The 17,085-nt window shown below is 36.2% G+C and overlaps 2 protein-coding genes across 8 annotated transcripts in view; one reads left to right on the forward strand and one right to left on the reverse strand.

The window, feature by feature from the left end:
* The window catches only part of LOC101883025 (uncharacterized), a 29,864-nt gene extending 19,838 nt beyond the window's left edge, over positions 1 to 10,026 (reverse strand). The window contains exons 1-5 of the mRNA XM_087286887.1: positions 9,671 to 10,026; positions 9,207 to 9,575; positions 6,153 to 6,503; positions 5,978 to 6,037; positions 5,450 to 5,557 (exon numbers count right to left, since the gene is read on the reverse strand). Coding sequence (XP_087143013.1) covers positions 5,450 to 5,557; positions 5,978 to 6,037; positions 6,153 to 6,503; positions 9,207 to 9,575; positions 9,671 to 9,707 — 925 coding nt within the window. The 5' untranslated portion in view covers positions 9,708 to 10,026. The remainder of the gene's footprint in view (positions 1 to 5,449; positions 5,558 to 5,977; positions 6,038 to 6,152; positions 6,504 to 9,206; positions 9,576 to 9,670) is intronic.
* A 2,940-nt stretch (positions 10,027 to 12,966) lies between these two features.
* Positions 12,967 to 16,054, forward strand: LOC147840233 (uncharacterized). Of its 7 annotated transcripts, none has more exons than XM_087286897.1 (3): positions 12,967 to 13,150; positions 13,307 to 13,374; positions 13,506 to 16,054. In XM_087286897.1, the coding sequence occupies exons 2-3, from the start codon at positions 13,318 to 13,320 to the stop codon at positions 13,698 to 13,700; spliced, it is 252 nt and encodes an 83-aa protein (XP_087143023.1). In that variant the 5' UTR covers positions 12,967 to 13,150; positions 13,307 to 13,317; the 3' UTR covers positions 13,701 to 16,054. The 7 variants fall into 7 exon arrangements, with proteins under 7 accessions (XP_087143023.1, XP_087143017.1, XP_087143018.1 ...); XM_087286896.1 differs by lacking the exon at positions 12,967 to 13,150 and having other exon boundaries at positions 13,170 to 13,374; positions 13,506 to 13,738; positions 13,798 to 16,054; XM_087286895.2 differs by lacking the exon at positions 12,967 to 13,150 and having other exon boundaries at positions 13,293 to 13,443; positions 13,506 to 13,738; positions 13,798 to 16,054.
* Positions 16,055 to 17,085: the final 1,031 nt, after the last annotated feature.

The raw sequence follows: 17,085 nt of genomic DNA on the forward strand, positions 1-17,085 counted from the left end.
AAAACTTCTGTTGAAGTAGGATAAATTAGGGCCAGGGACACGTTGGAGGACCGCGCCCCCCATGATGTGGGTGCGTCACGCTTGCTTGACTATCTCCTCATCGGGGGTGTTGGTAAGGTGCAGTCATTATGGCGCTTTCCATATTCTCCCATTCATGGCACTGAAGTTCCCCAACCGAAGGGGAACGTTCGAGGTTACAGAAGTAACCCTTCGTTCCCCGAGGAGGGGAACGGAAGTGCCATATTCCGTCGCCATAATGACTGTCCCTTAGCTGTTTGAAAGTCTCTTCAGCTTAAAAGGATGGCGTCTGCTGGCTTCAGGTGTGCTTATATGCTGAGATAATTGCAGATGTCGCACACCTGCGCAAGCTTACGCTGCCAATTAATTTCATTCATTGGCCCGTTCAATACTCTCCAGATAAGCGGCTTCTGATCCGAATCCTCCCATTCATGGCACTTCCGTTCCCCTCCTCGGGGAACGAAGGGTTACTTCTGTAACCTCGAACGTTTCTGAGTGAAGTTCCCAGAGGTCAAGGTCACATGCAAATACTTAAGAAAAAAAAATTAACTAGCCAATCTGTTGGACAATAGAGCGCAAGGAGCGTTGGTTAGGTAGAGATTTTGGAATATTTCTGAAATGGATTCCCTGTCCAAATTCTTCTTTAGTTTGGAAAACAGAAATGGCCAAAGAAAAAATATTCAGTGCTTACGGTCAGTGGATGGAACAGATTTGACTATGGATTCTGATATTCAAAAAAGGGCTGTGGGTTTTTATAAAGAGCTATATGCCTGTGGAGGACCAGTCAATTAATCAGTTTCTTGTAGATCTCCCACAAGTGACTAAGGAGTCATGTGCTGACCTTGTGTGTCCTCTAACTACAGAGGAACTTTTCAAGGCATTGCAAAGTATGAAGAAAGGTAAATCCCCAGGCCTAGATTGGCTGCTGAGTTTTACAAAGCTTACTGGTCCTTCTTGGGAGACGACTTGTTAGAGGTGTTAAGTGTAACAGGATTATTTTGGATATATTGATTTCACTATATTTTCCTCCTGTTTACATGCTGTTAATTTAAAATTGTTTTGTGTTCACAATATAAATGTAAAAAGAGTCTGTAAATTGACAGTGGTTTCACCTCTTCTCCCCCCCTTGGGTTAACATCAAGGTGGTATAGTCCAAGCAGCCATACCTGTTGGACTATTATTTGAGAGGTCTTTTCCACCTTTACCTTGAACTAAGGAGGTATGCGCTACCTGTTCCATATTGAACTTGGCTCTGGTCTTAATTAACACAAACACAAATAAATATTTAAGTTTAATTTTAATAATTTGTTATATTTACTTTTTTATTTACTTATTTATTTATATTATATTGTAGAATGTTATTTTTGTTGACAGTGTACATTTAATGTAATGAGCTGATGCTGCCAATCTGTCATAATAACACTCTCTGCGCAGGGGTCCATTCTTCCTACAGGGATTACTCAGTTAGCTGGATTTGTATATTGACGATTTGACACAATCCAGGATCGTTTCGTTCTTCAAAGCTGATCCGAGAGTTGTTGTCATAGCAACAGTTCTGCTAGGTCAAACCTGATCAGGTCGCAGGTTCAATTCAAATAAACAGGATTAGATCGGCTCAGTTCAAGCAAAGATTATACAGAAAGTATGTACTGAATTCTGATATATACTTACAGTAGTAGTTATATACACTTGGGAAAATAGTAAATATTTTTTACTATATATATAAAGTTATAGTTATTAATAAAATAAATAAAGTTATACATATTAATAAAACTTATGCAATCTGCACCCTTGAAATGAAAGTACAAAGACTGCCACCTGGTGGTGCAAAGAGAAAACATTGATATAAACTTTTTAGATCGCTTTAGTACAAATTGTGTATAATATAGAAATGCAGAATATGTGACTTTTTAAAAAAGCAGTAATACATTTTTGCAGTCACAAACATGTTTTTATAGTTAATATGCCAGTGATTTGATGCTTCACAAAAGTTGCAGATGCCTTTACCAATATCAAAATGCTTTTGAAAACAACCAGTTATTATTTACACCGATTTAAAAAAAAGCTTCTATAAGAAAGAAAATATTTTCTAAATGTAGAACTAAATACATTGATATGCATTAAAATATGATGATTACTCTTAACACATGAAAGTGTAAAGCCTGCAGCTCACAACAATTGTGGAAGGTTATTGCGTGACATATTTAACAAACTGTTTACTGCTAATTTGATGTAATTTTGCTCACATGGATAATTGAATTTTAATCAGATGATGTCATTACGCTGCTGTGCCGTCAGCCAATCGTTACATTGCTGATCATGATTTCGAGGATCTATAGATCAGTCCTTCACAACACACGCAGCGATCTCTGATCAGTTTATCCAGACATTCTAATCTGATTCGCGAACTTGTTTGAAGAACCAAATTAGCGAGAGATCAGTTACCAAGATTAAAAGATCCAGGATCTGCCAAATCATCTTAGATCATTTAAGCGAGGTACAAAAAACGGACCCCCGGTATGCATTTATGATTTTTATTTTGACAATGTAATATGTGGATTGTCACTGTTCACATGCTGATTTTTGTAATTGTGAGAGCTAGTTTTCTCTTTTCCTTTCCTGTCTTCGCATCCTTCTGCGGCGCCTCTCGCTTGTTTCCTCCGTCTTTCAATGGCTTTTTCTCTTTTTCACCTTTACCCTTAAACCAAGGAGTGTACATTTAATGTAATGAGCTGATGCTGCCGATCTGTCATAATAACATTCTCTGTGCAGACTCAAAATGGTGTCCTCTCATCCTTAACTACACAACACAGAGCAAAAGAGAGTACGGTTACATAAGCAACAGCTTGAGTAAAGGAAAACTGCCTGTAAGTTGCAGGAGAGCAGTCTTAACACTACTCCCAAAGAAAGGTGACCTCAAGGAGATTAAAAACTGGAGACCAGTGGCCTTGTTATGCACTGACTACAAGATTTTATCAAAAACTTTGGCCAACAGACTAGAAGAAGTAATGGGACAGGTAATTCATATAGATCAATCTTATTGTATGCCCAACAGGTCAATAGTGAACAACATATCATTGATCAGAGATGTGTTTAAAGTTTCTAAAATCTTTGGATTGAAGGTGGGCTTTATGACTCTAGACCAGGAAAAAGCATTTGATTGGGTCGAACATAAGTTTTTATGGAACACTTTTGAGGCATTTGGATTCCCAATTGTTTAAATTGACATGATTAAGGTGTTATATAGTGATGTTGGAAGTATACTAAAAATCAATGGTGGTTTGTCTACTCCTTTAAAAATTAATAGAGGAATATGTCAGGGTTGTGCATCATCAGGGATGCTCTATTCAATAACTTTAGAACCTTTGCTAAATAAAAAGAAGAGAATTGGAAGGTTTTAAATGTTAAAATCTCTTTTCACTAGTAAAACGGTCTGCTGATGATATAATGGTGCTTTTAATGCCCAAAATTATGTAAATAAGTTGGTTGATATTGTGACTAGTTATGGCAAGTTTTCATCTGCAAGAATTAATTAGGGGGAAAGTGCAGCTTGTCTTGTAGGACAATGGGAAAGAGAAATATTGTTTTTGCCAGATGGAATGAGTTGGTCAAAGAATACATTAAAATATTTGGGCATTTACTTGGGATGAAGCAATTGGGAAAATATATGTGATATTGTTGATGGAAGACTAGAAAGATGGGAATGGTTATTTTAAAAATGTCTTTTAGGGGGAGAGCCTTAATTATAAATAATTTAGTTGCATCCTCTTTATGACATAAACTATCCGTTTTAGAGCCACCTGCTGGAATTTTAGAAAAAAATACAAGCCAAATTGATAATTTTTTGGGGGATTAAATTACATTGGGTACCTAGAGCTGTGGTATACCTTCCAAAAGAAGAAGGTGGACAAGATATTATTGATTTGATGAGTAGAAAAGCAGCTTTTAGGTTACAATTTGTACAAAAATTTCTATATAAATCAGATGTGTGTTGGACTAGCATAACGAGTTGTCTTTTAGGTAAAGTTGGTGGATGGGGTTTTGGAAAGAAACTTTTTTTGTTGAACTGTTCTAAATTTGATTTAAAGTGTATATCTCCTTTCTATGAGAGTGTTAGAAGAGCCTGGCGTTTAGTGAAGAATAAAAGAATGTTGTCTCATAAATCTTTATATTGGTTTTTGGAAGAACCACTAATAAATGGCACTCGCTTGGACCTTTTGGTTGATAAAATACCTGGTTTAAAACATTTGCTTTTTAATGCAAAAATGACAAAAATTATGAACTTAATAGAAGTGGCTGGGAAAATTTAGACAATGCCGATACAGTCGCTCAAAGACTAAATAGGAGATCAACAAGAAAAGTTCATTTATTGCTCAAAAAAACTAAGAGAAACACTGAGTCAAAAAGACTGGAACTTTTTATCATTACAAACAGTGCCAAATATAATGGATTCGTTTCCAAGTTTGGTCATACAACAAAATCCTTCAGGAATGGAGAGTTTAAAGATTTCAAAAGACATTGTTTTTAATTCATTGGGAGGAAAGATTTTGTATAAGATTTGTATAAAAGTTACAAACCAAGAAAAATTACAATGTGTCGATACACCATGGAGAGAGCATTTAAATGTTGATAGTGATGTTATGCCTGTTTGGAGTTCAGTTTACAAGCCACCGTTGACTAAAAATGTTGGAGATCTTCAGTGCCGGATGTTAAAGTGTATTATTGCAGTCAATACTTTTATTTCAATACTGAATCCAACTGTGCATGATAAATGTCCTTTTTGTGATGAAAGAGAGACAATTTTTCATTGTTTTATGCATTGTGAAAGACTGGGTTTTTATTCAATTTATTGGAGGTTATTTTGCTTTCCGTTGATGAGACGTTTACAAAAACTGTGTTTGTGTTTGGTTTTAAATATGGAAATAAAGAAAAAAGAAAAGGGCGTCTGTTAAATTTTATTTTAGGACAAGCAAAAATGGCAACATACATGAGTAGGAGGCACAAGATTTTGTATGAGACCAATCATAAAGTTGAACTGATTTTTAAAGGGCTTATAAGAGCAAGAATAAGGCATGATTTTAATTTTTATTGGTCAATGAATGAGTTACACAAGTTTGAAGGCATGTGGAGTGTAAAAACAAATGTTGTGTTGGGTTGAAAATAATGTATTGATTTTTGATGAAAATATTGTGTGATTTGGAAATGTGTTTTGTTTCAATTAATGAAACATGTTGTAGATTAAAATTTTGTATTAAATAAAGGTGTATTCAAATTTTAAAATTTCTCTCTCTCTCACACATACACACACACACAGAGAGAGAGAGAGAGAGAGAGAGAGAGAGAGAGAGAGACACTTATGAACATTGTAGCTAACTTTTGCATAAATTCAAATAAGAAAACAACAGATATTAAAAGAGATAAAATTTCTCACCTTGTTCTTGACCTGTTGGGAGTATTTGGGTTGTTTGACTGTTTGCATGTTCCCTCTCGATTGCGTTTTGGTTTGGTTTGTGCTGCTGTGTTGTTGTTCCAGAAGTGGCTGTATTAGTAATAAATTATAAGTTAATAATTCACATAAATAATTAAAGCTTTTGCTAAAATGATAAATAATGGCTTTGCAAGGAATATTATTCTGTAACAACTTCTATAAAAATATTTGTGGTTATTTGTATGATAAAATATTTTTTAAAGGTATTTTGTAGCTGTTAAATGTAATAATGTTACTTACATTAAATTCAAATTTATTCATTTAGGAGATGCTTGCATTTATTCAAAATGACTTACTAAAACAATCCTTTCAACTCAACAGAGTTAGCTAAGCTGTTCTTGTTTTTTAATTATATTTTATTATTTATTATTATTATTATTATTATTATTATTATTATTGTGATTATAACTGAGTAATTTTACATTCTACATTTTTGTGAGTTAATGTGTACATTTAGGAGATGCACAATACTTATATTCTCTCCAGCAGTTGGTGTTGGCAATGGATCTGGCGTAGCAGTTCGTTTTAGATCTATAAAGAAGGCAGAATAATGACACAACATATTACACAGAAATGCAGTAAAATAAATTTTTTATCTTTATTATGAAAATTAAAAAGCTGCTAAGCATAAAGTGATTTAGCGTACCATCATAACAGATGAAGGGTAAATTTTCGTTGCATTGAGCTTCATTCCTTATACTTTTTTCATTTACAATCCATTTACATTTGTTTGAACTGCTGTTGTTGTGTTTTTCTGGACTCAAACTACAGGCACAGAAGCAAGAGTTGTTCTGATCCAACCACAAGCAGTCATCTTTAAACAGTCCAATCCACACATCATTTGTTATAAAACCCCAGTTGTAGTTTTTCAGAACAATTAAAATGGAGTTTTCTAAGCTGATTGAGGAATTTTTTAAATCTGTAAAGTTTTTGCAACTTTGTTGAGCACCTCTCTTGAATTCCCTCTTCTCAATCTGGATTTGCGTGTTGTTTCTTGCTATGGAAAAAATGCACAAGCAAATTTGAAAATAGTCTGCAGTAGTCATCATTTCTGATATACAAAACAAAATCAGCAGAGATGGCAAAAGTACACACATTCTTTACTCAAGTAGAAGTACAGATACTCATTTAAAATGACTGTGGTAAAAGTTGAAATACTAATTACACTTTTGTACTCCAGTAAATATAAAGAAGTACAGCCTCAACTGTACTTAAATAAAAATCCATTACTACTATGTGTTTTAGTATCACGAGCTAGGTAAATATCCGGTTTCCCCTACAGTCCAAAGACATGCAGTATAGATGAATAGATGAACTAAATTGGTCGTAGTATATAAGTGCATATGTGAATGTAAGTGTGTATGGGTTTCCGAGTACTGAGTTGTGGCTGGAAGGGCATCCGCTGCTTACAACAAATGCTGGAATATTTGGTGGCTCATTCCGATGTAGCAACCCCTGATAAATCAGACTAAGCTAATGGATAGTGAGGGGATATTGATACATTAAAACAAAATAACTTGCATTTCAAATTTTAATGTAAAATATTTATTGCCAAGTTTATGAAAGTAGCAAAGCAGCATTACACCCTGTAATATTCACCAAGATTGCTCAAAAAGTCAGCCTAGTGTCATCGTCCTGACGCAAACTCACAGTGTTTAGCATGTAGTTTTGTGGTTGATTGATCAAAAACAACAGCTGCCACTCATGGTTATACACTCTAAACATAAATGTATCTTTATAAATAATTAAGACATTATAAATGATGTCTTACATTTTACATTGAATTCTGTCCAAAATATATTGTTCTTTTTTCTTATGCTTAAATAAATAAATAAGAAAATAAATAGTCTTTACAAAAAAAAGGCACTTTTTCCTCATGCAGTGTGATTGGAAATGGACAAAACAGTCTAATCTTAAGCATTTAAATGGCATATTTTGAACTGGTATGTGTCTCTCTAATTTACCTGTGATCTGATCGAGCAAAATGTGTCTTATTACTGTGTAAACTGGGCAGCATCAGTCATGTTCAATTCGCTGAATCCCTCTGTCTTATTTGTGTAGTCATCATCGCCTTTTTATGATAATCTTCATAAACTAGCCTACATAATGTGCGTGATAGCCTTGGTTAAAAAAAAGTCATTCACTGCAGCATGCAGTGAATAGATAGATTGCATCAAAAAGAGGCTCAAATTGCACAATGACAAGAAACAGAATTTTCCTTTTTTATTATAGTGTATGCAGTGTACACAGCAAAACCTGTTGTTTTACAGATATTTTCTGTAATAAAAATTCTAACATTAAATTTACAGTTACTGCTTTTATTTTGGTATTACTTTTTTTGTTTTTTTTGTTTTTTTCTGTATTTCAGAGAGTAACACATCATTTTACGTTATTATTTACAGATTATTCCTGTAAAAAAATTCTGTCAGTCAAATTGTTTTTAGTGAAGATAGTAATCATATGAAGATTAAAGTGAGGTTAATGTCAAATAATAGGCTATTGTTTGTAGACTGTATATAATGCATGCACTGTAAACTATAAAATGTTTATTTTACAACTAACAATGTTGCAATGCTAATTGCTACGATCACCAGTGATCTAGTGGCTGTGGATTGCTGGAAAGCCACACACACGCTACTTTAATGAACTACAGCTCCCAGCATCCACCTCACACACCCAGGTTTCTAATTCTGACTGATTACACACACAGTCAGTTAGTTTTAGTAAAAAAAATAAAATAAACTAAATAAATAAAAAATTAGATGTATAACATTTTGTGTTTTTTCAAACAAATTGTTCTGGAGTTTAACCTACATATCCAAAAAAAAAAAAAAAAGTCAAATTATACTATAGTTTATAATTATATTCACAGTGTTTTGTAAAAACAGCAATCAATAGTTATTGTTGTTTGTTATTTTTTCTGTTTTAAAAGTATGTTAAAAATTTATAGAATATTTAGAGATGTCATGCATAATTACATGAATTAATCTGTATAATCACATTAATTAATGTGTATAATTACAGTAATAACCTGCATAATTACAATAATAATCATTATAATCACATTAACTAATTTGCAATTGCATCAATAACCTGAATTATTACAGTAATAATCTTTAAAATAACATTGATTGATTTGTATAATTATGATAAAAATATATATTTATAGTAATAATTTGTAAAATGACAGTAATAATCTGTATAATTGCAGTAATAATTAGTAAAATGCCAGTAATTACCAGGTTTTTTTTTTCAGTTTAAATGCAAAACAGTAATAAACTGTAATTGAATGAATTTTGACGGTAAAGTATGTTTTGCATTTTTACATTTTTTTTTTTTTTGCATGTTATTTTGTGAATTCTCTGGAAGCCCTGCTGCCTGTCTTTTGACAACTATTTTGTACAGTGTAAAGTGATACCAGAAAAATAAAAAAACAAGTATTTGCACTTGGTTACTTCCCATCTCTGAAAATGAGGTAAGAAATGACATAAAGCAGCTAAATATTAAACTCACAGATTTATCCAATTATTTGAAAGAGGTAATGCTTAATTTTGATTGCAATGTGTCATAATTTATTTATTTGTTTGTATTTAAGTGTTGTTGTTGATTACTGAAGAAATTTCAGAAAACTATTAGTTTTAGTAATTGAATTGTCATTTTAACTTATTAATTTATAAATTTAGTAATTGAATATACCTACCAGTATAGCAAACAAATTGTCTTTCTGAATTAGAGTTATTTGTTCCAGTTTCAAATCCTTTATTATTTTCATCTGGTTGTTCCTTTTTCCAATTTTGGAGTGTTTTTGCATTGTAGAAAGTGTCTGGCATACACCAATGCCAACTAAATCTCTCCTGTCTGTAAAGTCCAATGTAAACATCATTTAAAACATCAGTTATGGTCTTTGTCTCATCTCCATTTTTCACAGTCACCAGGCCAGTGTACTTCTCACGGCAAAACCTCTGAGCCTCAGTCCAGTTCTTTGTTATATTTATGAAGTGATATTGTTGAGATATTTGACTAGAGGAACAACATCCCTGAGAAGAGTCCCCTGTGAGGGACAACATCCCTGAGAATAAAATAGTATTATCAATTATTGGATAAAAAATACCTCTACCAGGAAAAATGAAAAAAAAAAAAAATAAATAAATAAATAAAACTTACCTAAGACAGCAAGTAGATCAAACATCATTATGTTCATGGAAGTGGCACACCTGTGTGTTAAAGCATATTACAGTTCTCAGTACATTCTTGCCCTTTAAAAGGAAATGATCTTGATAAGCAAATAAAAACCACCTGTTCCTGTTACAAAACACAGATGGGAAGAGTTTTCTTCACAAAGAGAAGTACCTAACACATTCAAATAAATCTTATTTGAATACTTCCTTTGAAATTGTTGAACTGCTAGTCTAAAACTACACATTTATCAATAAGAATTCTGCTGTACAACAAACTGCAAATATTACAGTATTAGGACTAAAGTGTCATTACAGCAAATATTGCAGTCATATTCAGAACAATCATATAATAAAATAAATAAATAATAAATAAATAAATAAAAAGACAGTTATTACAGTTAAGACAGAGTCTGTTATTTTGTGTTCAAGAGATATACATCATAAATCTAAAATAAATAAATTATAGATTCACAAATATAACATTTTGGTACACTTTTGTTATATGTTGGGCTAAATTTTCTTCCAAAAAATTACCATATGGACTGCCTTCAGGGCTGAGCTGTTTTCAAAGACTAAGGTTGACTTTACTGAAAGGACTTAATAGGCAATGTACTGAACATTTCACTATTCATTTAATCATTTACATTTATTAATCCGGGGTCGCCACAGTAGAATGAACCGTCAACTTAAACAGCAAGTTTTTACGCAGCAGATGCCCTTCCAGCTGCAACTCATCTCTGGGAAACATCCACACACGCATTCACACACACACACACACGCACGCACGCACGCACACACACACACACACACACACACACACACACACACACACACACACACACACACACACACACACACACACACACACACACACACACACACACACACACACACAACAGACAATTTAGCCTACCCAATTCACCTGTACCGCATGTCTTTGAACTGTGGGGGAAACCGGAGCACCCAGAGGAGAACATGCAAACTCCACACAGAAACACCAACTGAGCCGAGGTTCGAACCAGTGACCCAGCAACCTTCTTGCTGTGAGGTGACAGCACTACTTACTGCGCCACTGCCTAGCTAACATTTCACTAGTAAGTTTTAAATACTTCCTACTGACACACCTTTGGTAATGTGACCATTATTTAAAACTTACTACTTACTTACTACTTAAAAGATTCCATTACAGCGCATCAAGTTCATAATGTTACAAAACATAGCCCAATGATTTATGTATAGATGAAGTTCGAATTATTAGCCCTCCTGAATTATTAGCATGATTTTTGATTTGCAGATATGAGTAAGAACATGTATTTCATAATTCAATTATTTGATCTCTGATGGATGATGTGCACCTTCATGTTTTCCTGTGCAGTAGAGAGATTAAAGCTGCTGGATTTACAACATGTAACTTTATCAACTTCAGAAATACATGAAAAATGTCAGGCATTCACCCCGGGCCACGATGTGGCGTGTGGCTGGCCGCGGGCCAAGTGGCTGATAAGAGTCATCCCGCTGCTCTTGGGCGAAGCCTAAATCACTGCACAGCAGCTACCGTCCCAGAATCTCCTGGAATATGCTCATCTGAAGCGAGTCTAACCAAGGTTACCAGAAAGTAATATGACATAATTTAGTTAAAAAATATAAAGATATAATAATAGGAAAAGTATTGACAACTAATGAAAGGGACTTAAATTGTAGTGTAAAATATAAATTTTCGATTATTATGTGTCCTTAGTTGATGGTTAATGTAGCCAATCATTAGGCGTTTTCATTTTTAAGGGGTGGTCCAGAGTGTAATTTTAAGGCTTGGTTGTGTTTATAAAATGCAAAGCAATGTGTGCTCATGTTTCACTTGAAGGAAACCGTGTATTTTTTCATATATCTCACTTTGATTATACACAACTACTCAGCTAACATGAAAAAGACTGTCATATTTCCTAGTTCCTCTAAAAGACTCGCCCTTAAGTGACTCTGATTGGTCATCGTCATAATGTGCTGCTATTGGCGGATCGGCTCCATGTCACGCCCGTAAAAGCACGCGCTTTTCTGCTGTGTAAACATGCAGTCAACCTCCCGCCCGCTCTCTAAAACAAAATCTGACAAGTGTCTGTAACTAACTAGTGAAAATGGGGTCCGGCTCCTTTTACAGCGTCTGTGTGCATCTATGTGTGTGTGGTGTGAACTTTCTGTAACAAACGCATGTGCACGGGACTTTTTCTGTGATGCTCGGATTAAGTTATTTTCTGTAATATATCGTGACAGAAGAATAAAGCACAAGATGTGATATGCTACCTGTTGAGCCTTGATTTATTATTCTGCTGCGACCACGAGTCAGGTAAGCTAATCTGTACTTTTTGTTAACTCTATGCGTTACATGACGTCTTACACGTGTATCCGGAATATGCAGGTGTAAGTAATATGAATCATCCACATATCTTTTGCGACTTAATTATCTAAGATGTGAAACACATGGAAAAGCTGCCTGAAGACAATCAGTGCAGTCACGCATACACATAAGAGACCGTGCTGGTGGAGTGTGTGTGTGTGTTTACATCAGTTTGACTTATAAATATGAATTTGTAGCTAAATCATTTGCCCGCAAAGCAGCATTTCACATTGTTTACATCATTGCTACAGCATACCGTTAACGCTAGACACTGTACATGTCATGATCAATTTTAACAAATAAAAACTCTTACTTGTAGCTTACAACTTCTGCTTTGAGGAGATTTTAGCCGAATCCAGCACTGAACTGGGAGAGATTCTGGAGCTGTTTGGTCAAATCATGCTTGCTGTGTGTTTTATAATTCTCTGGAACATAATTAATATTGAACTAAAGGCACTTCTGTGTTTGTGTCATGTCCTTTGGATCCCAAATACAGAAACAGACGAAGCTCTGTGGAAACAGCCGTGTTTAGACGCATTTTTAGCTTCATCTCTGCTATAACGTTCCAGCGCCTCTGGCCACAGCCCTTACCTGCATGCGCAGTGTGGGATGAGAGAGACTTATGGGGCACTTCCTGTCAAAAAGTTTGATGGATTGTAGCCCCGCCCACTAAGGCGGGACTTCCGGTTTAAGCCCCCGCCCCTTTTGTATAAACTTTATAGATCCGGTAATTAGATTCTTATCGGTTTAATAAAAAATAATAATTCCGGTAATTAGATTTTTATCAGACTAATTAAATTAATAATTCAGGTAATTAGATTTTTATCAGTCTAATTAAATTAATGATACATTTATGATATAAATGTATGCACTGTAGCTGCGCATGCTCGAGTGACGTCACTGGCGTCACTGTCTCCGTTCGGTCACACACTGTGTGCTTGAAGTTTGGACTTGCTATTTACTCGCAATTTAAATCTTAATCATTAAATTCTTCCTCATTCGCTAAGTATTTGTCTCTCCTACTTAGGGTGACCAAACCCTTAATACATTTATACAAACAAAACTGCTTTAAAAACGGTCTGTCCCTCGAGCATCCGCCTGTTGTTTGTAGCTTTAGCCTGCTAGCGCCGCTGGTCAGCTAAAGCTACCGACCTCTTTAACCATACACTTTGACTTACTGGCTTTGCTCTTTACCCCGTAAAATGTCGCTTCCGTCTCTGTCCTTGTGTGCAGGAGAAGCATCGATGGAGGCGTTGGAGCTGGAGCTGGAAGAAGTGGAGTCCCAGATCCGCGCGCTGGTGGTAAGACGGTCGCGGCTACGGGAACGGCTTATCGTCGTACCTAATGCTAAGGCCGTCTCATCACCTAAGGTACGTGGAAATTACAACCACATCATTCCCTCTACCTCAACCCCGCGTCCTTCTCTGTCCAGGCCCAGCGCACCCGGGGCGCGGCTCAGCCAGGCGTCGTTCACACCGACACCCGGCTACCACGGCGCCTGGGTGCAGCCGCGCAAGGTGCTTCCCAGATCCCGGGGCAGAACGTCTCCGCCTGTGTTCGAGATCTCCACGGAGAACCGCTTCTCCCCTCTCCGCGAGTCGAGTCCCGATGTGGCCATCATCAGTGACTCGATCGTTCGTCACGTCCGTGCCGCCTCCTCAAAAGGTAATAAAGTACGTACTTTCTGCTTTCCTGGTGCCCGTGTGAGAAATATTTCTACACAGATTCCAACCATCCTGGGCGCTGCCGAGAGCCCTGGTGCCGTTGTCCTCCACGTGGGGACAAACGACACCGGGCTCCGGCAGTCGGAGATCCTGAAGAAGGACTTCAGGAGCCTGATCGAGACGGTTCGACGCACCTCGCCCGCCACGCAGATCGTCGTTTCTGGGCCGCTTCCTACCTACCGCCGAGGAAACGAAAGGTTCAGTAGACTTTTAGCTTTGAATGAATGGCTAATAACATGGTGTAAAGAACAGAAATTGCTCTTTGCTAATAACTGGAATCTTTTCTGGGAGCGTCCTAGGCTCTTCCGTCCTGACGGCCTGCACCCCAGTCGAGCCGGAGCTGAACTCCTGTCGGACAACATCTCCAGACTACTTCGCACCATCTGACTAGCAGGTAAAAATTCACAAAATTCACACTATAGCCACCTAGACTCTTGTTCACCCCACTTAAACATCAGTAACGCATATCTGGCGAATCCTATAGAGACTGTGTCTGTTCCTCGTTTTATTAGATTAAGAAATAAACGTACTGTGTGCTCCAGGAAAAATCTAGTAAGAATCAAACCAGAAAAACCAGTAGAAAGTGAAAATACAAATTTCGTAAAACTTGGTCTCCTAAACATCAGGTCACTTGCACCTAAAGCACTTATCATTAATGAAATAATAACAGAAAATAATCTTAATGCACTCTGTCTCACTGAAACCTGGCTGAAACAAAATGATTATATTAGCTTAAATGAAGCAACTCCTCCAGGATTCTTATATAAACATGAGGCTCGTCAAACTGGTCGTGGTGGTGGAGTTGCATCAATCTTTAGTGATTTCCTTAATATTAAACAGAGAAACGGACTTATGTTTAGCTCCTTTGAAGTATTATCGCTTAATGTTCAGCTTCCAGATACTATACAAAAACCTATGTTATCTCTCGCTTTAATCACCATATATAGACCCCCAGGACCCTATGTCAAATTTCTAAAAGAATTTTCTGATTTTATTTCTGACTTACTAGTCAAAACTGATAAAATGCTAATTGTAGGTGACTTTAACATCCACATAGATGACGCTAATGATACATTAGGACTCGCGTTTATGGATTTAATACACTCACTTGGGATAAAGCAAAACGTTGTGGGTCCAACCCATCGCTTAAAGCATACATTAGATCTAATTCTGTCTTATGGAATCGAGGTTATTGACGTAGACATTATACCACAAAGTGATGATATTACAGATCACTACCTCTTACTATATAAGCTATGTTTACCTGAAATCAGCAAACCCGCTCCAATACTCCGCCCTAGTAGAACTATTGTTCAGTCAACCAAAGATGAATTTATAAATAACTTACCTGATCTCTCTCTATTTCGTAATGCACCCGCAAACTCAAATGATCTTGATGTAGTAACCAGCAGTATGGATGCCATCTTTACTAGCACACTAAATACTGTGGCACCCATCAAATTAAAAAAGGCTAGAGAGATTAAAACTATACCATGGTATAATAGTCATACTCGTGCGCTCAAAACAGCAACCCGCGCCCTGGAACGTAAATGGAAAAAAACTAATTTAGAGGTCTTTAGAATTGCGTACAAAGACAGTATGTCCAGCTATAGGAGGGCTCTAAAATCTGCCAGGACCGAGCACCTGCGCAAACTGATAGAAAATAATCATAACAATCCTAGATTTTTATTTAACACCATCTCTAAATTAGCAAATAATCGGTCATCCTTGGAACAAACTACTCCACCGCAAATTAGTAGTGATGATTTCATGAATTTTTTCAGTAATAAAATAGAAGGCTTTAGACAGAAAATAGGAGATGCCAAACTTTCTGCACCGGCTTATACTCCAAATCCTGTAAATATTTCATTAAATCATAATAATAACCTACACTGCTTCAAAATCATAGAACATGAAGAGTTAGTAAAAATTATAAATAGCTCTAAACCAGCTACGTGTATGCTGGACTCAATTCCAACAAAATTACTGAAAGAGCTGCTACCTGCTATAGGAGAACCTCTTCTTAACATTATCAACTCTTCTTTATCTATAGGCCATGTTCCAAACTCTTACAAGCTAGCTGTTATTAAGCCTATTATTAAGAAACCGCAACTAGACACCAACAACTTAGCTAACTATAGGCCTATTTCTAATCTTCCATTTATGTCTAAAATACTAGAAAAAGTTGTTTCCACTCAATTATGCTCTTATCTGCAGACGAACAATATTTTTGAAGTGTTTCAGTCAGGTTTCAGGGCTCACCACAGTACAGAAACCGCCTTAGTGAAAATAACCAACGATTTACTCTTAGCTGCTGACCGAGGGTGCGTCTCGCTATTAGTTTTACTCGATCTTAGTGCGGCATTTGATACCATTGACCACAATATCCTCATAAATCGCTTAAAGTCTACAGGTGTCCAGGGACAGGCTCTACAATGGTTTAAGTCATACTTAACTGACCGCTACCAGTTTGTGAATCTTAATGGACAGCCTTCACAAATCTGCCCAGTAAAGTATTGGGTGCCTCAAGGATCAGTTTTAGGCCCTTTACTGTTTACAATTTACATGCTACCACTGGGAGACATTATTAGAAGACATGGGATCAGCTTTCACTGCTATGCAGATGATACTCAATTATATATTTCCACTAAACCTGACGAGACGTCTGAACTTTCTAAACTAACTGAGTGTATCAAAGACATCAAAGACTGGATGACCAACAATTTTCTTCTCTTAAACTCAGACAAAACAGAATTATTACTTATTGGGCCTAAATCTTGCGCACAGCAGATCTCGCAACTCAATTTACAATTAGAGGGATACAAAGTTAGCTTTAGCTCTACTATAAAAGATTTGGGTGTCATATTAGACAGCAATCTAACTTTTAAAAACCATATATCCCATGTCACAAAAACTGCCTTCTTTCATCTGAGAAATATCGCTAAATTACGAAATATGCTATCCATCTCAGATGCAGAAAAGCTAGTCCATGCTTTTATGACTTCGAGACTGGATTACTGTAATGCTCTATTTGCTGGCTGCCCAGCATCCTCTATTAACAAACTTCAATTAGTACAAAATGCAGCAGCCAGAGTTCTGACCAGGTCTAGAAAATATGATCATATAACCCCAATTTTATCCTCCTTACACTGGCTGCCTGTTAAATTTCGTATTGAATTTAAAATATTACTTCTCACCTATAAAGCTCTAAATAATCTAGCTCCTGTTTATCTAACCAACCTTCTGTCTCGCTACGAACCAACTCGTTCCTTAAGATCTCAAAATTCA

Source organism: Danio rerio, chromosome 16 (genome assembly GCF_052040795.2).
Source record: "Danio rerio strain M-AB ecotype USA chromosome 16, GRCz13ab, whole genome shotgun sequence".
Classification (NCBI taxonomy): domain Eukaryota; kingdom Metazoa; phylum Chordata; class Actinopteri; order Cypriniformes; family Danionidae; genus Danio; species Danio rerio.